At 40.2% G+C, this 24,701-nt stretch overlaps 1 protein-coding gene across 1 annotated transcript in view; it reads left to right on the top strand.

Annotated features, from left to right (window-relative positions):
• The window catches only part of LOC124612567 (dehydrogenase/reductase SDR family member 11-like), a 78,213-nt gene extending 54,026 nt beyond the window's left edge, over positions 1–24,187 (top strand). Inside the window, exon 6 of the mRNA XM_047140849.1 lies at positions 23,960–24,187. Within this exon, the coding sequence (XP_046996805.1) occupies positions 23,960–24,187 (228 nt within the window). The remainder of the gene's footprint in view (positions 1–23,959) is intronic.
• Positions 24,188–24,701: the final 514 nt, after the last annotated feature.

Here is a 24,701-nt window from a genome sequence, read left to right as displayed (position 1 = left end):
AACAAATAACAGAAAAACGAAGAGAGTGTAATAAGTCAAAATACATTGCTTTTATTGACTTTAAAAAATTTTTTGTCAATATCAATCGACAGAAACTTTGGGAAATAATGATGAATCGCAGATATCCAAAGCATCTTGTAAATGTGATAAAAAGTTTATATCAAGACACAAATATCAGCCTAGATCTCAATGGTGAAACAACTAAGGAGATACCAACTAACAAAGGGGTACAACAAAGTTCTGCATCTTTCAAACTTTGTCCAACACCAACATTAATGAAATAATACATATATGGAAATCAATATTTCATAAAGGATTCTACCTAGACAGAAACATTCTTTTAAATAATTTACTATGTGCTGATGAGGCAGTGATCCTAGAAGATAAGGAAGATGACCGTCAGAAAGGAATCTACTCGCTAAAACAAATAAGTGAAAAATTTACCATGGAACTTTAAAAAAAAAAACTAAGACAATGGCCTTCATGGGGAAAGAACCAATCGGGACCAAAATACTGATAGATCAGAAGATTTTACCACAAGTGAACCATTTCTGTTGCCTTGGATGTAAAATGACACATGGCTACAGCAGAGATATTGAAATGAAGCTAAATAAATTCAATTGGGTATGTGGAACAGTTAAGAGGTACCTAAAAAACAAAACCAGGAAAGACACTCAAATTAAATTTTACAAAACTGTTGCAGTTTCCACACTGCTCTATAGAAGTGAGACCTGGATGATTACCAAGAAGCAAGAAAGCCGGGTTGAGGCACAAGAAATGAAATTCCTTAGAGGTGTTAAAGTTTGAACAAGAGAAGGCAGGCTAAGAAATTAAGTTATTAGAGAAGAACTGCAAATCTTTAGACTCAATGCTAAAATTCGAGGTTACAGAAGAAAATTTAACGAACATCAACAAAGAATGGAGAGTGAGAGACTTCCCTAAAAGACAAGAAATTATAAGTGCCATGGGAGAAGAGAGCAAAGAATACCTCGACAGAGATGGGTGCCATAACAGGCAATTCCTGCCTAATACAGAAAGAGAAATGAAGGTGATAAGAAATATTCATCCTCTTGCATAAATTATATTCTCATAGTCACATAACAAATATGGCGTACTGTAACCCATTTGCCCTTTAATTACATACTTAATATTTCACTTTGTTTGTTTGTCTCTTGTGTGACTTTTTAATCCATATTAGATGTACATTGCCAATATAAGAACATACCTGCAGCTAGGAAAACTGCCTTAAATATGCTATCTGTGCTTGTATTCTCTCATGAAGAGCCCTTTGCGCCGAAGATCATGAGTAGGAAAGACAGACATCTACCGATTTCATATTCTTTGTAATTACATCCAGTGTTTCCCTTCTGTGAATAAGTATCAAACCAGCCGTAGTTAACTATTGTGTATAATCGATAATGAGCATTGTGGGAACGTGTTTACTCTGGATATCACCATGCAGTGCCCTGTAAGTACCCATAAAATAACAACCTTTCCGTTTTGTTACTAATTACAAAATTTTCGTTATCTCTGCCAGCACTATCACCACGTCGTCTATATACACTTGGTGTACGACATAATGTTGATGTAATATGTACATTACGTTATGAACCTGCAGTGGCTCGAAAACTAGTTGATAGTACAATAAGTCGTATCAAAACTCCAAAAAAGCAACTGACTGCATATTTATATCCAAAAAAAATCGAAAACTCATTGATTAAAGGAGAACATGTGCCCGCCTCTGATGTTTTCGCTGTCGACTTGTCCATCCGATCAAAGCGTAAACTGACTATGTATCCCACTTGATACAGTCTTTCTTTTGCCCGATGTACTTGTAGCCACACTCACTCTGCTTAGTTGACAGTTAGTCGGGATATAATACATGGTGACAACTGTTGAACTATATGAAATACCGTTCCACATAGACATTAAACTACAGAATAAAATTTTTTCACATTAATCCAGTGAAGAGTGGCATTGAAAGCCTGGCAGATGCAAATTAACATGTCCTCTTCTTGCTTCTGTACAGGACGCAAAAACTTAAACAAGACCATATTTGCATCGTATATTGCTCATCATGAATACTCTTTTGGTAATATCAATAACAATTTGTGGCCCACATATTATAAACAAAGGGTTACAGGAGGGATTTACATTCACAAGCTAAAATCACCTCAATGAATCCTTAACCGACAGTGTGAATCAATGTAGAACTTTTTCATTCATGATTTTGAAGACATCCCAGACCCAAACAGGAGAAAGCCTGTAGTAAGAAAAGGCCTAACAATTTGGAATGAGGATATAATTAAAGCTGTCAAAGAAAAACAGGGTGCATATATAAACTACTTAAGCAACCCAGCTATTGAGAAGAAACAATACTATACGGAGAATGCTGATGCATAGCAGGGATAATCCTGTAAATGCGAATACGGCATTAGTAATGTGTTGCTTAACACAGTCACATCAATAAAATATCTTGGCGTAACAGTGCAGTTGGAGCTGAAATGGATTCAGTAGCTCAGACAGGTAGTAGGAAAGACGAATAATCGACTTCATTTCATTTGGAGAATTCTGAGAAAAGTTGTTCATCTGTAAAGCAGACGGCGTACAGAATGCTAGTGTGATCCATTCTTGACTACTGCTCAAGTGTTTGGGATGCCCGACAGGCCGGATTAAAATAAGACATGGTATCTGTTCGGAGCGTGCTGCTAGATTTGGGACCCTTAGGTTCGATCAGCACGCAGCTATTACGGAACTGAAATGGGAATACCTGGAGGGACGACGACCCTGTTTTCGTCTACTGCAGATCAAGTCTACTGTCACCAACGTACATTTTGCTTAAGGGGCACGAAGATAAAATGAGAGAAATGCGGGGCCGTAACGAGGCTTATAGGCAGTTGTTGTTCCCTCACCCTTTATGCGAGTGGAAGGAGAGAGGAAATAAGTAGGATAGGAAATGTATATTACGGTAGTTTTCTGAGAACATACATACATGCAGAATGTGGTAGAACGACGGTGAACCACGAATGGGCCGCAACGTGGTGGACCTCACGCCTCATCACAGAATGGTGAAGCCCGAGGCTCGCCCACTTCGTGAAGCAGGCTAGGCGCGATTTGTGGCAGATGCGACGACAGAGCACAATGCTGGTGCACGCACAAGTGTTTGCATCCCTCAACAAGAGCCTCAACAGCAGGCAACTCCCAGGCGTTCCCTCATTAACCGAAGCAATCACGATTGCAGCGGGCACTGGATCGTCGTGACTGGACCTTGGATCAATGGAGAAGTGTAGCCTAGTCGGATGAATCAAAATTTTTTGCGTCACCAGGTTATTGGTCGTGACGACCTCTTCGCTATGGATAGAGGCCGGTTGGGGTAGTATTGTTCTGTGAGGGACATTTATCTCGGCTTCCATGGGACTGTGGAAGTTATTGAAGGCACCTTCACAGCTGTGAACCTCCTCGACGGCGGTGACATCTGGCAGGGCAGTAGGATAGCTGTCCGTGTCACAAATCCAGAACCGTGCTAAAGTTGTCTGAGGGGTGTTACAGTGCATTCACATGACTCTCCTGTCTTGATCATCAGTTTCAACTGATCTGAAACATATAGGTCATTGGGCCCAGATTCGTTCCCAGAAACAGTAGGTTTGTAATTTGTGGCAATTGCCTGACCTGTGCGTTGCTATCTAGCGCCACATACCTGCAGAAACCTACCAAGAACTTCAAAATTCCATGGAACGCTGAATGGCTTCTGCATTGCGCTTCAAAGGTGGACCAATACGCAGCTAAGCAGCTGGTCCTAATATTACGTCTCATCAGTGTAGGTGTTTCTATGAACGCTGCTGGGGATTTACGGGAATTACATAAATGATTGAGCCGTTCTCAGTCCACGCTCGATAACCCCCTTTCTCCTTTCATCTCACCTGCCAAGACTTAGAAGAGCGTGAAGAGAACAGATGGAGATACAGTTCTGTCTCACTCTCAATAAAGGAAAGTGCTGTGACATTGAAATGCATTACTTGCCCCAGCTTTATTACAATTGTTATATTTGTTAAAAATAAAGTTATTGTGATTTGGATTCTGGACATTGAGTTGACTCTGAGCAAGGCAGGGTTGAAGTTACGTCCGAGCCGTACTTGTTTCACATCAAAGACATCGCATATATTCTCAGCAGCTGCCGGGCGGGTGGCCAGAATGTGGGAGCGAATGGGCATCAGTGAGCAGCAGGGACACCCAGCGTTGCTCTCTAGATGACTAACCGCGAGTGTGGGCCATATACTGCCCCAGAAAATCAGCACGGACACTTAGTCAGACAGCAACAATTTTAATTAAAATGAGAAATTGTAGCTTGAGTATGGGGCTGACTGAAATAAGAAAACAGGATTTTAACACTAACTAATACTGTAAAATAATATCAAAGGTACGCAGCCTAGGAGGATGGCTGTCTAAAATATCTTTTCATATACACGCTGGTGGACTCTTGTTGCTAAATAAACAATCTTGAAGGAAAGTGATAGTAACAACGTTAAATGATATTCCCGAATGTGGACCGGCAGGTGGTGGTTACTATTGTTCTTTCAGTTAAAATGCTTCCTACGTCAAGTCAGTTCTGTTGAATGAACAGTAAATAACTTCCTCACAGCTGTACTATGGAAAAGCAAAGTCTTGTAGAACGAATATCTTTCACACGTTCATGTTACAACAGTCTTTATTCTTCTGAGAGTTGTTCTTCCTGTGAAGTCTTCTCACTTCGAGTAGAGAGGAGGTAAGGCTAACTTTGCAAGCGTCCATGGCTGGAATAATGAAAGCAAACACCTTTGCTGCTGGTACTATTTCATAGTCTGTTCCCTACTCGACTGTCAATACAGCTTTGATAGCTCTCAGACAAATTTTTTAACGACCGCAACCTATTTCACCTACCTGAAGCTTCAGTAAGATCTGTTGCTTACTCCGTGGCATTGTCGTTTGCAGAAATGCTAGAATGCCTCATAACAATGCAAACATTGGACACAGAGAGATTGGTTACTGGCCGGCCAGAGTGGCCGAGCGGTTCTAGCCGCTACAGTCTGGAACCGCACGACCGCTACGGTCGCAGGTTCGAATCCTGCCGCGGGCATGGATGTGTGTGATGTCCTTAGGTTAGTTAGGTTTAAGTAGTTCTAAGTTCTAGGGGACTGATGACCTCAGAAGTTAAGTCCTATAATGCTCAGAGCCATTTTTAGATTGGTTACTACTACGTCAGTTACGGTGACACAGTTCTGGTAATATGATCTCTATTCTGAAAGCCGTTTCTTCACAGACCTGCACTGTTCACATGCTATTGGAGAACATAAACAGGAATCAGTTTCACGACCAAACCACTCAACTCTACCGATCGCTATTTCGCGAGCATTTTTAGTTTCTTCCTTTTTTTATAACCATTTGTACTTCCTGAGAAAGTATGTGAAGCACTCAGAACACATGACCGGATATCACTATAACTTCGCAATCGGTGGGTATGTAAATGATCCGACTTCCAAATTTGTGACTGGTAGAACGGGGACCGCGGTGCGTCAGTGTCGTTCATGTCGAGCGCTGTTACCAGTCCTCATAGGATTTACGAGGGTCGTGAAGAACGCCAAGTGTTCAGTGATCACTGTGAAAGCCACATAGATACCACGTACTCGAATGACACAGCGGTATCAGCGCATGACAAAAATACGAAATGCCTCCATTAGGCCGCTAGAGCGAATAGTGCAGCGTCCAGATTTGCGATGTTGCCTTTCATTGGACGGCGTGGGAAATGAGGCCACGCATTCTTGTTATCAAGGTTCCGGGCCTCTACAACAGACCACGGAAAGGGAGAATCGCCGAATCGTGCACACATCCGCACCTGTCATCCGAGAGAGGGTACTGAACATTCCGTCTAATCTCGCACCGTGGTCAGAGACCAGCAGCAGGCAGACTAGGGAATTACCGTCCCCTGCGTAGAGTAAAGTTACCAACACCACACAGGTGGATGCGTTTGGAGTGGTGCCGTGACTAGAAAGCAGTTCTGGACGACCCCTGATGATAATCGCCGGTGAATATGGTGGGCGAACTGGGAAGAGGTCCCTTTCCTCCAGTGTTTCGAAGAGGCATATATAGTGGTTTTACTGCTAAGTCTTCGTGTGAGGATCCATCAGCTGTGAGTTCAGTCAAGGCTGGGAGTTGGAGAAACTCTAACAGCAGAGCGGTACAGAGCAGACATCGTGGGTCCTCAAGTGTTATCACTTATGCAACAAAATCTTGTCATTTTTTTAACGGGACACTGTACTTCCACACATGGTAGTGATTCTGTGAACTAAAAAGTGGCTCTGAGCACTATGGGAATTAAAATCTGAGGTCATCAGTCCCCTAGAACTTAGAACTACATAAACCTAACTAACCTAAGGACATCACACACATCCATGCCCGAGGCAGGATTCGCACCTGCGACCGTAGCGGTCGCGCGGTTCCAGAATGAAGCGCCTAGAACCGCTCGGCCACTAGGGCCGGCGATTCTGTGAACTGTCTGGGGTATGTTGAGTTACTCCTGTGGCCAGAAAATCCACTAGATCTCTCCTGGTAAAAGAATGCGCATGCGCAGCTCGGTCGTAAACTCCGTTCAGTAAGAGTTTCCAGGGTATCAAGGAGCCGCTACTGAGGGCCAGCATGCCTCAGGAGAGGACACAACGTCCTTATGGCACACTTCCTAACCTAATCTGCGCATGCATCCATGTCTAGGAAAGTGAGGCTGTTATTGAGGCCGTAGGAAGCGTTACTCGGTATAAACTTCACCATGTCTTCTGGGGGCGTCCAATTATTTTCTTGTCCAATGTGTTATAACTGCCGCTGGAAGGCAAAACTGATGTTTCAGCCAAGGTTTCTGCGACCTTCCCCTGCGAACGCATCGGGTTTAGTCATCTAATGACAATCAACGACTATGAGTGCTCGGAAGCCTGAAAACTTGTTTGTCAGTTGACATAACAGATAGCACCTTAAAGCAGTTGTTCGCAAAACTGGAAGTGCTTTTGGGAATTTGTGTTCGTACGATAATACATATTTGCTACTAATGCAGCATTTTAAAGCTCTGTTTCTTGTTTTCTTACTGCCTGTGACAGACATATTTGACAATTACAGTATATACTATATTTATGTATTTACTAACTTGCTTAATATGTGTACACTCCACAGACTTCCACAGAATTAAAATTTATAAATGACAGTAATCTTTCTAATACTGTCTGCAGATTTTTCGTGCTGTGTACAGTTGTAGCAATCAACGCCAGAAACAGATTTTATTACTCTCATATATTAAAAAAATAATTACATAATATACTGCTACAACGATATTAACGTCATCGATATTAACATCGGGCGTGACATGACGTGACCTGCCATGTTATAACTGATTCAGGCCAAGGCCTAATTAGGAGTAATCTCATTCTAAGAGTTTAACTTTCCCAAACACAAAATATACAAAACCCGTAACTGACAGACAACAAGGTAGAGTGACGAAATACTGAATCATAGGCTAAAGACGAAGCAACATTATCTACTGATGATGGACTCACCGTATCCGAAACGCAATGCGACTTAATAAAATACCTGTCACGAATTTAGATGTATATCTTTGCAACTGGACTCAATGAGTCTAATATACACACTGCTACTATAGTTGGTGAATATCATACTGTAAAATGACTTTAACAAAATGTGTTATGTCTTTGCTTTGGTGCATTTAGATTTCTCAATTGTTTACGTGTGTATCTTCTCTTCTGTGTGCTTGTATAACAGAGAATAATTTTCCTTTTTCTGTTGCAGGTCTACGATATTATCATTCGTCCAACAGGAGATTTATATTGCTGACGAAATATTAAAGTGCTTCATAAAATTCGCCAAAGACGCTGCGTATCCTATTACAGCAGCAGTACTCGAGTATACGACGCAAAATGCAATAGAAACTCTGAATGCATAATATAAGTGTAAACAACCAAGGAAACAGTTTCTCTGTACAGTATTTGGCAACGAAATTCTTCAGAATATAGCTTGCTGTTAAACCTTCAGCTTTCATGAATAGCGATGTTCAAATTGGAAACAGCTCAGAGAGCCTCCGACCGGAAGATTACATCTGTGGCATCATCAGTAATACAGTAAAAAAAATACACAGTGGAAAATAAACGTGACACACGCTACAACAGAGACAAACTGAATCAATCTATGCATGTGAAGCAGCCCTGTCAATTTTCTGAAGATCATGGGTTAATAACTCGTATATTAACAAACTTCATTAACATCAGTCTTTTGGTATGTGTCTATGATCGTAAGGTTCTTCTGTTACAGTGGAAGATTAAACATTAAAATATGTATGAAACGTCAGTGCCATCAAATGTGAGTGACTGATTACTTACGAAACAAGTCACATAAATGGATGTGATTCCCAATTTCAGAGGTATTCAAGACTAGAGAAATCATGACAAGAAATATATGAAGAGGGGAAAATGTCAACGTTCTAAACATATTTTGTTTTCAAAATGCGTTTTCAGAGCTCTTGTGATTTTAGTACTTCGTTTCATGGCATTGGACTTGTTCCAATGTCAAATCACGGAATAAATCTTTGCAACATCATTACCAGAAGCTACATGGTCTTTGTGAGAAGCAGTGCATACCTCAGCAGTTCCATCAGCTGAAATTATGAACTCGTCCAGCGAATCAGATGCATACAACTGACTACTGTGAACTTAAAGACGCTGCTGAAACATTGTCAGTGCAGGCGGTAAGATCTCCAAATGCCCTCTCTTCAAGGTGTATGATCCTCACACATATCAAACAGCTATTAAAAATTTTTACTCTGACACAGCAGAATGGGAAACTGTCACTGTTTTCAAAAGAGGAAAGACCACGGCAGGTCCAAGCAGAAGTCGATACCGAGGGACTTTTTCATGAATTAAATTTTGACACTTCCTTGCAAAGAAAGAAGAAAACCTTTCATGTGATGGTTCATGTTCAAACTAAATGTAACTTACCAGTATGGAAGGAATAAGTAATATCTAACAAACCTATAGTTGCATCCGTTATCCTGCGTATTTTATCAATGTAGGTAAAACATTAATATTAGTGTATTTACAAATACGTGGTGGAAGCTGTTTAAGAGATCAGATGGGGAATAAAAAATTTATACACGCTTAAGTTTCATTTAAAGTTTTTATCCCTGACAACAAGAAGAGTGTGGCCGAAAATATTGTTCTTCAGGTTGCCGGAGCTATCGAAAAATACCTCCGTTTTTCATTGTTCCACTCCACAAACATTTCACTGCCCTTCCTAAATCAAAATCGGCATTGAGTTGCCTCAATGCAGCTCTTCTTTGCCAGGACCTAGTTACAAATATCGTAACACACTTACAGAAGTATCACAAGCTCATAAACTAACTATCCCAACTACTACGAGCAATACAGTTAGAGTTACTGATCTGTTATTACCCTGAGAAATACAGAAATATTCTCAAAATAGTTTCTGTATGTTTCTTGAACAGGACTGTTGCTATCAATCCAGTTCAGAGTTGGATGCTTATCAATGCTGTTCGCCTAATTATTCGTAATGCTTAAACAACGACTTTTATGCGCTGCAGAAGGAATATAATAACCAAACTTACACATAAATACAACAATTAAAAACTCATTTTGCATGAAATTATCGTAACTGCGCATATCAAGTTAGTCTAGTCTGACCTCAAGGTGTCTTAGATGCAGTCCTCTCATAAAGTGTAACTCCTTTTTGACTGGAAACAGGAAATCTGTTGTGCGAAGTTAAATGAGCTTGGGGCTACATTAGACAACAGTGACACACGTTTTGTAAATTGCGGAGATGTGCAGTGTTCTCAGGCACTGACTGTCGACGTTGTCAGCGACACTTGAGTTGACTTATAGAACATGTCAAAGTGGTAAACCTACCTTGTCACTCATACCGTTTTGGCATTAAACAATGTTTTACTTAGGAGAAACAAGGAAACACACGCTGCCACAATCATAGGCTACAGATAATTGTCTTTGAATCTCTTTTCAAATGACTTCATTTCAGCCTGAAATCATCAACGTCAATATACTTGAACGAAGTACCTCAGTCGTAGCGTCACCGATGGCACCATCGGATATCCTCCCCCCTCTCCCTCCACCCACCCATGTGACAAAGTCTAGCTGCCTTTTGTATAAAATGGCTGGATATTCTAGAATTGTAAGGTTTTCGTATGTTTTGTGCCATTGAAAATAATTCACCTTTGTTATTCTGTGATGACGCTGAATAAGCGCACTGCACGAGCAGTGAATAATATCCTTGACTGTGTTTATCTGTGGTTCGCTTGCTCGCCTGTCAGTTGAGCAGCGCTAGGGCGTTCTTACTTGAAGTATAATAGTGAGCAGTTGAGTTTTGTAGAGAAGGTTATTTGGTAATTGTGAATCTGAAAGCAATTATCTGAAATATTTTTTATGAAGATAAAAGTTGTTTGTAAACATGTCATTGACCCTGCTCATAAAGAAGATCTTTGGTGGAATATTTCAAGACTGTCAGTGCACTGTAGGAAGGAAATGTTTGTTTGGCAGAACTGTTAACTGAGGATATTTTTGTCACTTAAACGACGAATAAGATTCATGAGTACCGTTAATTTGATCTTTTTGTTTTTATTGTACCTCAAATAACACTATTAACTGTATGTCTGTAATTTTTGTAATTGGAGGATTTCGTAATTTTTAGTCATCTTATGTTATATAGTCCCTTTTTGTCAATAATCAATGGTTAATTTTTGAAGAACGATTTTCTTTAAAGTATAAGTCATGTCCATTATTCTTAGTGAAGTTTTGAATGTTGTGTCCAGTGTGCATTGCACCTTACTCCACATGAAGATACAGATTATTTTTGACGAGCAGAAATCAATTTTGTAATTATTGGCTTATTTTTTCTTTAGCTGTTGCTTCTGCTGATTTCAGTTTGCTTTCCAGAACGCCATTACATCAGACATACAAAAGCATGGTGAGCAAGAGGTAGGTTAATTTTTTTCAGGACAGATCTCACTTCGCACAGTTCATAGTCAGATTTCTCAAGTGTTGAGCCAAGCAAGGAGATTAATTTTCAGAATTTTTTTTCTGAGTAGAACAACATTTTATTTTTTTGGGTATTTCAAATCAGAAATTGCACCTGATGTCATGCAACTATCATAATGTAGTTCAGTATTGAGTTTCAGTTAAATATTACGCTCTGAAAGCACAGTATGTTACGTTTGGCATTTAATTAGATTAGTTTTAATTATTTCAGATTCAGTATTCCAGAGATTCTAAAGTTTTGTTACATAACACTTTTCACATGCGCATCGCAGGGCCAATCAACAGTCAGTATTCCTCAGTAGTTGAATACAATATGTGCTTGCACATCCCACAAGGGGAGAGAGTTTATTTACAGATAAATTTTTATAAAAAGCTGAAATTAGGAAGAAAATCAGGAAAATGGATGAACTGCCTCACCCCGCTGACGTCATGGTGGAAGCAGAGAAGTCATCCAAGCATGAAGTGGCAGGAAATTCAAAAATCTGGCATGTCACATTGTCATAGTGACAGAAATAGGCCACTTTAACTAAATACAGAATTCACGATGCCACTTTGTTTTCCCCTCATGTCACTGCGGAATAAGGGCTTTCGTCCTAAGTAGATAATCCTCTAGAAGACTGATGTAATCGAGACCTGCGAGAAAGACAGGCCGCTGCACATACGCCACGAAGGGAGGCCGAGCTCGCTTGCCAACTCGCTCAGCTCAGGAACAAACTACGTTTCTACACCTGTTAACTCGTAACTGGGTGTGCATCTACAAACGAGAATTGCACCTTCTACTGGAATCCACTATCACGTAGTTTTATTGTTTAGTAGTCTTATAACGATAAGTCCATAGACCTATTAATAATTTGCTACCGCTGTACTGGGGTACAATGAAATAAAAATCATGCCAAATGACTACCAGTTGCATAAGGTACCACATCTTGTATGAAATGAGGACTGTTACGCAGAAAAGACTAACTGCTATAAAAAAGCCGTTATACCATTTATGTCAAGAATTGATCGTAAATTTTATTTCAGGGCTAGTAATCAGTCAGACTTCATAACAGCAGATTCCAGTAGAAGATGCAATTCTCCCTAGTACATACACCCCTAGTTATGAATTAACGGATTTGGAAACGCATTTTGTCTGCTGAGTTGAACGATCGATAGAGTTCAGACCTATAATCGTGACGTACGCGCCGCGGCCTGTCTTTTCTATCTGCAATCTCTATGGCGTCAGAATCCACGATGCTAGGACAGAGGGAGCTAACGCGGCTGGCCAATTGTTCTAAGGGTGGAATTCCACATCACCCGCGAAAATTCAGCCACAGCCCGCTAGTAAGCTCTGCTAGCCTCGACACTTCTTACAGGAGCTTGTCAGGTTGTGAAGTTCAACCTGTTGCGGCGAGGCGCTGACAGCCGATTGTTTCGAACTGCTACTGAGTGGAGAGCCTCATGTTAAACAAGCAGCATCTTCTGATTCAGCGGACTTGAAAATCTTCTGTTTTTCTTATGCTTATGGAGCATAGGAAGCTATATGCTTAAGCACAGCTGGAGATAAATATTCATGCCTAAGTTCAATTATCAGTGTTGAATTGTTTTCCCCACTGTTATAACAAAAATGTGCCGGATTTCTATTTCTGACACTATATACATTTCCAACTCTCACACCAAAGGCTTACAAGTACGAAAGAAACCTTCCCATAAAGTCCGACACTGCATTTAGGAACATCACGAATGACACTGATGGATAGTACCCGCTGCCTCCAGTACTGTTACAGGAGAACGTCAAGTCCATTAATGAATATTTAAGTGCACTATTGAAATGATAACTTGACAAGCTGAAAGGGGTATTTCGCTTAGACCTTTCATTGGACAAAGATGAGAGATTGGCAGCAATGAGATGTGTTTAAGGGAAAAAAGTGCAAAAATGTTTATGAGCATACTTACTTCACAATTTTAAAATTTCGAGTTTCTTGTCAATATTACGATTGTTATTAGCGAATGTTCCAATTGGAGAACGATAATCGGGTGATTTTCGATATTTCTTAGGGTTCTTATTTTCCCAATATTTCTTCATTTTCTCCCTGAAGACTTTCTTTCGTTCTTCAGCCCACTTTGCTCGGTATCGTCTTGGTTCCATTTCTGGAATAAACTTCCACTAGTCAATTTTGCTTCTGAATGTATCCCTGGTTGATGTGTTTGTTACCTCTATTTTTGCTTTTATCAAATCCTTCTTAACTTTAGTTGATCCTTTAAGGGATGTCACATAGTTCAATAGACTTGTGGTTAGTCTGTTTCCAGGTAAACTGTGTAGGTGTCCATAGAACCTTATTCGCCTCTTTCTGACGTCAATTTCGATGTTTGATACTTTTTCTGTTGTCTCGATGGTTTGCAGTCTGTATCCATCTTGTGTGTATCATGGTGTCAAAATTTTTCTAATAAACTTTCTCTCTACTTTCTGAATTTCTTGTAAATCTAGTTTTCGATTCAATGAGTGTGTTTCACTTGCATATGCGACTGTCGGTTTGATTACTGTGTTGTAGTGTCTGGTCACTTACTTGATTTCCTGCAATCTGATTTTTCTGCTATTTTTAAAACCCTATTGGTTTAATAATTCCACCGAGGTAGTTAAAGTGTTTGACTCTGTTGATCTCACCTCATTTTTTTAAAGTTTCGGAATATCTAACTTGGAACACATGAATTCAGTCTTGTAAAAGTAGGTTTCCAAGCCAACCTTCTCTGCACATTCTTCGAGGGTCTCGATTTGTTTTATTGCTGTTTTGTTGGTTACAATCGCCAAGTCATCTGCAATCGCGAAGCATGGGAAGTTCAGTTTTCCTTGCCCTCTTCCTAGTTCGATTGGATTCCAAAAGTTTTGTTTTCTTAGTTCTATTTCCCATTCTCTCATTACTTTGTCTAAAACTATGTTGAATAATAGTGGCGGGATCCCATCTCCTTGTCTTACCCCTGTTTTAACTAAGAATGGTTACGACATTTCATACATCAATTAAATTTTTGATTTGGTTTCTCACAGTGTTTGTTCGAACAGTTTTCGAGTTTTCGTATCTAGTCCGCGTTCTTCTAGAATATTGCATAGAGATGGTCTGTCTATAGAATCGTAAGCTTTTTTAAAAACATCAACAAATGTGCAGAGCAATGGTTTCGTATTTATTGATTTAATTTTTAAAATAGTTTTAAGATTAAAGATCTGTTCCGGGAACGACCTATTAGGTCTAAAGCCTAATTAAATTTAATCTGTATGTTCTAGCTGTTTTTGTGCTCACTTTAGAAGACACGAGGATAAAATTTTGTGAGTGACCGCAGAAGTAAAATGTCTCTGTGCTGGTTTGCATCTGATCAGTCACCCTTTTTGTGCAATAGATGAATTAAAGCACATTTACAATTCTCTGGAATTTTTTCTGTCTGCCAAATTTCTTGGATGACTTGATTAATCCCTTTTTCAGGAATTTGGACCACTGTTCTTCAGTAGTTCATCTACAGTTCCACCTTCTCTCAATGACTTATTATTATTGAGCTTTTTAATGTGACTACAAATTGCTTTTTCAGTTGGCGGTACTGAAGCTTCTTTCGTATGTGCTGCTTGTAATCTGGGGAATCTCGTACATCGTTGTGAGCAGTTTTGAAGTCATGAGAAATATTTGGCTAATTATTGACAATTTTCTTTGTTAGCTAGAGCCAATTTTCCGTTTTGTTTCTTGAAACAGAAGTTTAGTGGAGTGTATCTTTCGATCTGATTTGCAAGCGTTCTGTAAAAGTCGTCTGGTTTGTGGTTCCTAAAGTCTTCTTCAATTGAGTTTAGTTGTTCATTAAAAGATTTCTTTTAGCTCGTCTAAGTATTTTAGCTGTTTGTTTTCTCACTTCAAAAAAATTTTCTTGTGTGATTTCCTACTTAGCACAGTTATAGTTTAGGAGGCTCGTTATCTCCCTTCCATTGCATTATCAAAATCTGAATTCCACCCTGGGTGGTTGGACTTTCTCGTTAATGGGATCAGTTCTCTTGCTTCCTCTATAATTTTTGTTTGGAAATCTTTTCAGTTGTTTGTAGGTTGTTTTTCCATTCCTCTGTAACTTTTGATTTCTTTTTTTTTTTTAATCAAATTTAGGAGTTAGTGGTGTTTTCCTTTGGTATTTCCTTTTGGGTTTAAATTTAATTTTGATTCTGGTAAGATAGTGGTTAGAATCTATATTTGCTTCTCTTCGGATTTCAATGTCGTGCATTTCTTTTCGGAAACCCTAGTAGACCGCAACATGGTCTACTTCAAATTCACCTAGCTTAAAGATCAGGGATCGCCAAGTTTTTTGCTTCTTAGGGTACTTTCGAAGTGATGTTGACATTATTTTTAGATTGTTTTGTTGGCACAACTCTATGAGCCAGACGCCATTCTTGTTCGTGAATTTGTGTGCTGCGTAATTGCAACTATTTTTTTTATACTTCCTCTCTTTACCATTTTGTGCGTTGAAATCACGGAGAAGAATTATTATGTACTCCTTTCCAATTTTGGTCATCTGAGTTTCAACTTCGTCCCAAAAATTTTCTGTCTTGCCTCGTTATTTTTTGCTGTCAATGCTAGTCGGCGCGAAGAACATTAATAATTGTATATGTCTTGTTTGTGCGCTTAATTCGCATGATCATTAGTCTGTTGCTAATTGGATTTATTTATGTAACAGGTTCAAGGTTGTCCTTATTCACAATAAAGGCCATAACAAATTATGTCTGTTTTGCTTTTAAAGATACGGTTGTTGTTGTAGTCTCGTTTCGAATCAGTGAATCTAGTCTCTTGAAGTGCAAGGACTTGGATTTTCTCTCTGTTGAGTTCTGTAGTAAGAGTCTGTAGTTTGCTCGTCTGAATAAATGTTCCGAAGTTAAAGTATCAATATATGGGTAAGACTTTCGTGGAAGTTTACCAGAGAACTCCGACTTTCTTCCGCGTACTAGCCCAAGCTACCCACAATCCGATAGCTTGATTGTCGCCACAGGAGTAACTTCAGTGTTACTTGTACGAATTATTGTGCTTGTAGTCGGGTTCCAGCTAATGCTGGTTGGACGGAACCAGGAACTGTTAGTTCCTGAGGCTCAGTGTTGAGCCGCACCTCACATGGTGAACAGACGCTGGCCAGGTTATCGATGTTTGCCACACAGACGTGTCTGGACTTTTAGATATGCTTTATCTTCTTTACAAAACTTGCCTCTTCTGCTATTTCCACTGTTTCGATGATCTGCTGCTCCGCTTGAACTGCTGTTGAGGTGTTCGCCGTTATACTGGCAAGGAACCCTTACAAGGTACTATCACCCAGGTCAAGTGAACCAAGGTTTTTTAACGAGGCGTTACTCTTCTCACTCCTCTTTTTTCAACGGGACTTGGGACGGCTTAGGTAGAGTTGTTTGTTCTCAGTTGTTATTAAAAGTGAATAATTTGGAGAAAATTATATTAATCTACTTTTATGAGACAGTAGTATTAAATTATTTTAATACTGGTAGGAGCATAAGTCAATTATTATGTTGCATTTCGCGCATGGCAGTTAGGATGTTGACAATGTGAGCAGATAGCTGTATTGGTCGACCACAATATTGTTGCACTTTGTGTTGACGACGCTACGGTCATCTTATCGTGAATGAGGGTGTAACGGGGTTGATAGTATATGCACAACCGACCTGACATCACTGAATATGTGATGCATTTTGCTCTGTAGACACTGTATTTGTTTAACATCACCGCGTGTTTTCGATAACGGCCAAGTGCAATTATATCGTTGTTGAGTAGCACTTTCTCATTGTTTTCCCCGTCAATGTGAAGTGGTGATGGTTACGTAAACGAAATTTTCTATACTGAAACTGCTGTTTTGCCCGTATCTGTATTGATACCTGAAGGACCGATAATTAACCAGTTTTGATAATTCTTTTCAGTATGCAGCTTTCTTGTATAGGGCACGCACTTATGTCTGAAACGCACCAGATATTGCTACTACTGCTTTTTGTGGAGAGGATAATTTAGCTGGGAGTAATACCTTCTCTCAGATTGTTCCTTTTCGAGCCACGATTATTGTCTGACTCGGTAAAATGTTAACAACAATTTACTAATGAATTAGCTAACGTATTTGTCGTGAAGTTTTGTAGAAAAATCTCTCGTAACCGCCTATTTATTAGATCATTATCAACCAGAAATACGTGGTAACTTATTACATTCGTTTTTCCGCTTTCTTCCTTACAGAACGATCACAGCAGTAAGGCATATGTAACGACTAATGAGTGTATGTCAGACATTTATACATGACATATATTCAATAGTATCAACACTACATCACTGTAGTACGATTGGAAACACTACGACAGTATTTTCAAATATATGCTTTCTCTATTGCATACCTACGTTAAAAGGTGACTGCAGTTTTAGGGAAGACTTCAAACATGGTAAGTTCAGTATATCGTATATGGTGAAACTTTTATAGAACAATATTCATGGCACCAAGAAAATGATATTGTTAGAGGAGTGTCATTTTTGAGATGATGATTTCTTAATAATGACTGCTACAGTACTGCAACTTAAAAGGTGGCATATGCAGTAACTGTAGCACTTTTTCGAAGAGAAATAACATTAAAAACAAATAACAAAACACAATTTGTTCACTCCACTTATCATTAGAGTACCTTACGCTCGTGTACAGAAGAATTCGCTTATTTTTCTTTGCTCCTTTTTCCTTAAAGATTTTGTTGTAAATATTGTCTTTATCTCCTCTCCCGGAATCAATTGTTCAGCTGAAACACTGGCGACTGAATATCATACTTGCTGAACATTTTCCAATTGACCTATTAGTTACATCAGACGAAAAGGATTCTCACTTATTACATCACTGTCATCATCAGTATACTCAGCAGGTAAAATTACCCTTTAACTCTTAGATGACAGATTTTAGAATCATGTCACAAGCTTGCTTTGCATTTGCTACACTAGGGACTGTCCACCTTTCTTTCAATATCTGAAATCACGTCTTGAACTAGAGGTGAACGGTATTTCGTCATGAAGCTCTTAATTATTCCCATGTCTAGTGACTGAAGGATCGGAGTACATTTCGGGGAGAAGTAGCATTATTCTACATTTTTCAACGCTGGCACTTTGTTACGTGCACTACAATTATCCACCAGAAATGCAGCATACTTATTTCTCCTTTTATCTCTTTATCAAGAAAAAGCAGTCACCCACTAAAGAAAGCAGACGTCTTCCATGCTTTTCAATATGCCTTGTAATTGAATGGATTAAAATAAATGACATTTATAATAAGGGAAATACATAAAATTACTCTAGTATAGTACTGTACTGTATGTAGTCTTCATGCACACGCGTAACATCACAGATGAAGGTCCCGAATCAATTTTAAAATTAAAGGAAAATAAGATAAAATATATGTAGTCCTACGTGCTGGGTTTCTAATATTTTTTAATCATCAGGTATTAATTGATCGTCCGATCGCGAGAGGTGTCAACTTCCGTCTCAGCGACTCGTTGTTTCCAGAGAAGGACCCTAAGGAGTACTTTAAATTGCTTCCCTCTTCTACAGTTTTCTCCTTTAAAGGCCATCGATTTCTCTGGCATCAGCTGGTAGAACAGCCCGCTCTCATATGCACTGTATTTCTTTTTGGGACTGTATTATTCCACCAGTCTACACGTGCCAACATTCTGCATCACATAAAGCAGCTAATTTTTCTTCTCCTGAAATCACTTTAAAAATGATCTCATGTCTTTCTCCAAATCTCTGCAATCATCCGTAAACAGCCTTAAAATTGGAATCGCCAAGCAAATCATAGGAATCTAAGCCTTTTTGACGTTCCAATGGCCATTTATTGCTTTTGTGCTCGCAATTCATTATTAAATAGCAGTGAAGCACTGTCCACATCGTCCACCGTTTCGCTTTCATTCTTTTTCTTGAAATGTTAAACTTGCCACATAGAGAACTTTCTTCAATTTCTTTTTGACTATCGAGTAATGCAGATAACGTTGACTGAGCAGGTCTATACTTCGTCGCGACATCTAGCTGTTTCGTTCCGTTATCGATCTCTTTGAAAATCTCCTTTTCAATCTCTAGCCTTATCTGTTTCCGAGTTGCAGCCATTGTCCAAATATTATTAGTCAAGGCCATGCCGTATTTGCAACAAGATAGAAACATTCAAAAATCGCTTAAGTCACGGAAATAAACTTCGTTTGAGCCCCACACAACATTGAAGAATGCAACTCAAGTTCGACAATGTACATATTCAAACATATAACAATGGTTCAAAGGCAGGAGGTCTATGACTCTGTAACTGACGCTGAGAAGGGGTCGCCCGCGGCTATAAGGATTTCGGTACTTGCTTACCGCTGTACGAAGCGAAGCTTCCGAAAATATAACGCTGAACGTCCTGAGGTTTTAGAAACCATACGTACCCTTATGGTAAATCCTTAGAAGCTGAAAATAGATACGTCCACGAAAGTTTGTCTTCGTTATTACAGGGTATTGCTAAAACTACCCCGTCCTTATAATGAGCTGTATACAGAATAGCCGGCCGCGGTGGTCTCGCGGTTCTAGGCGCTCAGTCCGGAACCGCGCGACTGCTACGGTCGCAGGTTCGAATCCTGCCTCGGGCATGGATGTGTGTGGTGTCCTTAGGTTAGTTAGGTTTAAGTAGTTCTAAGTTCTAGGGGACTGATGACCATAGATGTTAAGTCCCATAGTGCTCAGAGCCATTATACAGAATAGTACATATAGGGAAGCAGCTGGGACTCTACACAATTATCGCTGCACCCGGGTTCGTCAGGGTATCGGTAATCGTTGTACGGGGTTTCGACTGTACTACATATTCACTATTCACAGAAGACACAAGCAAATATGATTTTGACATAAGCAATACGACAACCCAGGAAAGCCTTGTAAACCGACGCTGTGTGGCGCCATGTGCAGGAAAAATTGTAAACTCAACCGACACTCTCAGCCTCAATCGCCTACGAGAAGTTCCAACGTTGTTACAGCGTACCAGTGGCTTGTGTGTAGTCAATACCCCTCTGTCATTAAACTTCAAAGAACCCACCCTTCTGGCTCCCCACAATGACATTACAGGTTAAACGATTCAACACTCCGCTCACTAGCAACCTTCAGTTTCAAAATTCACAAAATTCTCTTAACGCAGGTTTAAAGGAGACATGAAAATCAGAATCTTCTCGTTCTAAGTTCAGAGACATGGGAAGCTCTCGGATTGTTATGGTGCAGTACTTGACGGAACTCCAGCGGATGTCGGAGCCGTGAATAACGCACTCATTGGGTCTATATGGTTGCCAAACACACGCCGCTGTAGTGTGTAGTGGAGGGAAAGCAACAGGACAGGCACTCACTAGGGAATTTATTTAACCACCACAGCTGCCGTGAGGTGCAGCACCGTCCCGGATGATGGCAGGCGCTGGCCGCACCAACACCGCAGCCACAGCCGCCTCTTGCCGTAAGCCTAGGTCAGCTACACAGCTCACGCCGTATTCGCAACTGGCCTGCTGGACGCTCCAGCGGGTGGTTAGGTCTCGTGTAACGAGCTGCTTTCACCTGTCCAATATAAGTGTGGATCAGCCTGCGCCACGTCATTTTGGATTGCAGGCAGATGTTCACCCGTCACCTACTGATGGATACATGCTGGATTCTTCAACACAGTCTTCTTCATTATTTCGCACTTGCGAACTGTACAGCGTCTTAAGATTCTTCACGAATATTACGAGCCACACGCTACGACTATGACTGCCTTTAGTGCTTTGTGTTTCCGTCTCCTTTCGTATTTACAAACAATTGTGCCGTCAAAATATATTTATTTCTTACATGTTGGGAGATGCAGTTCATTCCAGTTGAGTACATCACTTAGTAGGTACTTAAACAGAGGCTACCGTGAGATCTTAAACACTTCTCAGTTTAGAAATTTTACAGTAGCTGACTATGTCGAAGAACTTCCTGTGATAATATTGTTTATGGCTGGTGCTTTAATGTGTTAACCTTTGAAAAGGCTGGGGTTCACTGAAGTAGCATCGCAAATGTGTAATTTAAGTTTCATGATTCTCTGCCAGATTTGCAGACAGTTTTATTGTGGAAAATATTAAAAGCATCTCTGACTGAAATCTGTGCTAAATTTTGAGATTCTGTAAAACTTCACCATTATTTTGGATATGGTGCTCCTTTAAATTTTTTAGTGTCTTCTCACAGCTTCTGCAACAGTGTTCTGACCTGTTTTGTGTACAATGGAGGGTCTGTGGTATCTCCTATTAATTTATTTGGTATAAATCTTTGATGTCAATACTATTTCTCTGACTTTTGCACCTGGTCTAAACTTACGTTATTGGATGTGACTTGAGTAGCCTCCACTCCTTCCAAATTAATGACTATTACACACTCACTGTCATGGGGTCCACTGATTGACCCATTCTGCTGTTATTGCTTCGTTCCTGACAACACAATACAACCCATTTCCTTCTATGTAGGTATGCTGGTGGGCCCACCTCTCTGGAAGTCTTGTGGTCAATTCCATCCTACTTAGGGGTGTCCAGACTCTTTTCTAAGATATTTACAATTTGTGCTTATACAATTACTGTGATCCCATATTCATTCTGCCAGACTCAAACAAACTGGGACCCACAAATTGTAATATATTTTATTATATATTCTCTGATAATATGAATTTAGTCTCGTGGCAGATAGATACAAATTTTCAATGCATAAGCCGTTAAAAAGGCTGAGGGACACTTCAGTAGTATCACAAATGTGTACTGGAAATTGCCAAGAGAGATAGGGAAATATGTAAACGACTCAGTGAGGAAACTGGAGTGGGAGATAAATGGAAATTAAGTGGAGGTGTGTGGGTGGGTCATGAGACCCAGAGAATGTGTGTAAGATGGGCTGAGGGAGTTCTCTGCTGGAGTCTCTACAGAGAGGTGAAACAGGGAAGCACTGAGGCTGACAATGGGAGGTGGAGAGGTGACTTCAGCAGATGGGCGGCAGATGTAGGGATGTTAGTAGCTTGTGACTGTAATGGCTGGAGAAGTCTGGATGGAAACTTCACCCAGCAGTGGAACTCTAATGTCTGATGATGTTAGTATTCAGAAAGATCTTAACTGCAAAATTCAGCATTCACCTGCAACACATTAAGGAAGCAACTGAAGAGAAATATTCATATGAGAGCATCTATATAATTACCAGTTACTGATAAATTCAAATTTGTAAAACTTTAGAAACAAACACTTACTTTGGCAAAGGCTCACTTAACGGTTTTCTGACCATCCAGATGTACAGATTTCAAAAACACATTTGAGTCCCCACAGCTACCAGAATGGTCCCATTTATGTGGAGGCACTGTAACCCATTGCCTAGTTTGCATACTATTTGAATCCTACAGTACTGTAAATGGTGCTAGAAAAGTGGGCTTTGCTTTGTTGGTACAGTGGTGTAGAGTACAATGTGTTGTGGCAGCTTGCAGTATATTGTTTCAGCGTTAGTGGGTTGTGGTCAGTGGACACATTTCCCTTTTCTACATTACTTTCTATATATACAGGGTGAGTCACTAACTATTGCCACCAAAAATAACTCTTAAAGTATGACAGGAGCTGAGAAGTTTGTGGGACAAAAGTTGCATGGGACAAAGGGGGCCATAATATGATGTTGGTTTTTGGGGTCACGTCAGAGATATGAAGGTCAACTTTTTTTTTTTATGGATTGCTGTAGTTTGGTACTTATTTTCTGATAGCGGCTATAGAGACAAATCCACTAATGTGTAATGGTACGGTCTTTGAAGGTCAATGAAGGTCACAAATATGGCACAAACGTCCATTTACAGAAGGTGTTCGAAGTGATGAACATTGGTGTCAATGCAGCACTGCGATCTTATCATAGATTGAGTTGTATTCCTTATCACATCTGCACTCATCAAAGCACATGCTCTGACAATTCTCTCTTGCATATCTTCAGGAGTAGTTGGAACATGTTTATAAATAACGCCTCTGGATTTTTTCTTGTGGGGATTCTCAAGAGACATTAAATCCGGCAAATGAGCCCGCCATGACACATCTCCTCTGTGTCCAATCCAATGACTTGGAAATTGTCTCTGCAACTAATTTATAGCCATCAGCGAAAAATGTGCTGGACACCCATCGTGTTGATAACACATTCTGTTCCTTGTTCATATAGAGATTTCTTCCTATAACAGACCTAATGTTTCTTGCAGAAATGTGGTTTACTTCCTACCATTAAGATTACGTTTCATAGAATAAGGGCGTATAATCCTGTCCGCCAGAATCCCACACCATACATTCACCAAACACACTTTTTGGCGTGCAACTTGCTGCAGCTGCCCAATAATACATGTTATTAAGATTAACACTTCCATGGATAATGAATGTAGCCTCATCAGTAAATAAAGTCAAATTAATAAATGTGCTGTCCCTCTGAATGTAAAGTTGAGCCCATCAGCAGAATCCAATGTGATGTATACAATCTGTACCAGTTAATTCTTGGTGGAGACTGATATGGTAAGAATTATATTTATGATGATACAGAACATGACCAACACTACTCTGGCTCATGCCAGATTCCCTTGAAATTTGACACAAACTAACACAAGGACACCGAACGACAGTGGCAAGAGTGCCACTTTCTGTTTCCACGTTAGTAACTTTCCTTTGCCAGATATGTTTCTAGTGCATTAAAGATTCAGTTGTTCTCAATGTACATTTAAATGTATGATGTGTAGGGTGAGTATGTTGAGGATATCTTTCAGTGTCCAAGTCTCTAGCTCTCACTGAATGTCGCTGCCATTCTCCACAAATGAGAAACATATCGACTTGTTCTTTGAGCGAATACCACTTTCAGCAGCAGGAGCCCCACTTCCAGCGGCAGGAGCCCCACTTTCAGCGGCAGGAGCCCCACGTTCAGGGGCAGGAGCCCCACGTTCAGCGGCAGGAGCCCCACGTTCAGCGGCAGGAGCCCCACGTTCAGCGGCAGGAGCCCCACGTTCAGCGGCAGGAGCCCCACGTTCAGCGGCAGGAGCCCCACGTTCAGCGCCAGGAGCCCCACGTTCAGCAGCAGGAGGCAGAGTGATTCTCCTCAAGTAAGTTTACTTGGTGGTTATGGCAGTGAAGCAGTAGCCACAGATTTATTATTTTGTGCCATCAGAAAAGTTTTATTATTTGAACAATGTTTTCTCCCCACCCTCCCCCATACCCCATGTTATGTGCACACAGGTCACCAGCCTTTGTAGTACTCATGTGCCACTATCCCTATGTCTGGCAACTGATTTTTGTAGAACTCAATGTCCCTCTGCAGAAATGTTACTTCTGGTCACACTACCTGTTAATTTCTTCAAATAACCAATCTCGACCATTCTCCAAGTTTTATAGAAATGAAAGCTGTGTTCGTGGGACATTTTTAGCAGTTAGAACTTACTCCGTTGGCTTAGGGCTGCATTAACATTAGTGCCAGCCACCTATCACTTTGTGTAACACATTCTGTGGGTATTTGGAGGGTGGATGGTTGGGTTATCATGTACTGTAGCAGATACAGCCACTCGACAACTCTAGCACTGCACTAGGTGTGGTTATTTGGGTTTCCTGCA

The sequence above is a fragment of the Schistocerca americana genome, chromosome 4 (genome assembly GCF_021461395.2).
Source record: "Schistocerca americana isolate TAMUIC-IGC-003095 chromosome 4, iqSchAmer2.1, whole genome shotgun sequence".
Taxonomy (NCBI): Eukaryota; Metazoa; Arthropoda; class Insecta; order Orthoptera; family Acrididae; genus Schistocerca; species Schistocerca americana.
This window is presented reverse-complemented; position numbering and strand designations above follow the sequence as displayed.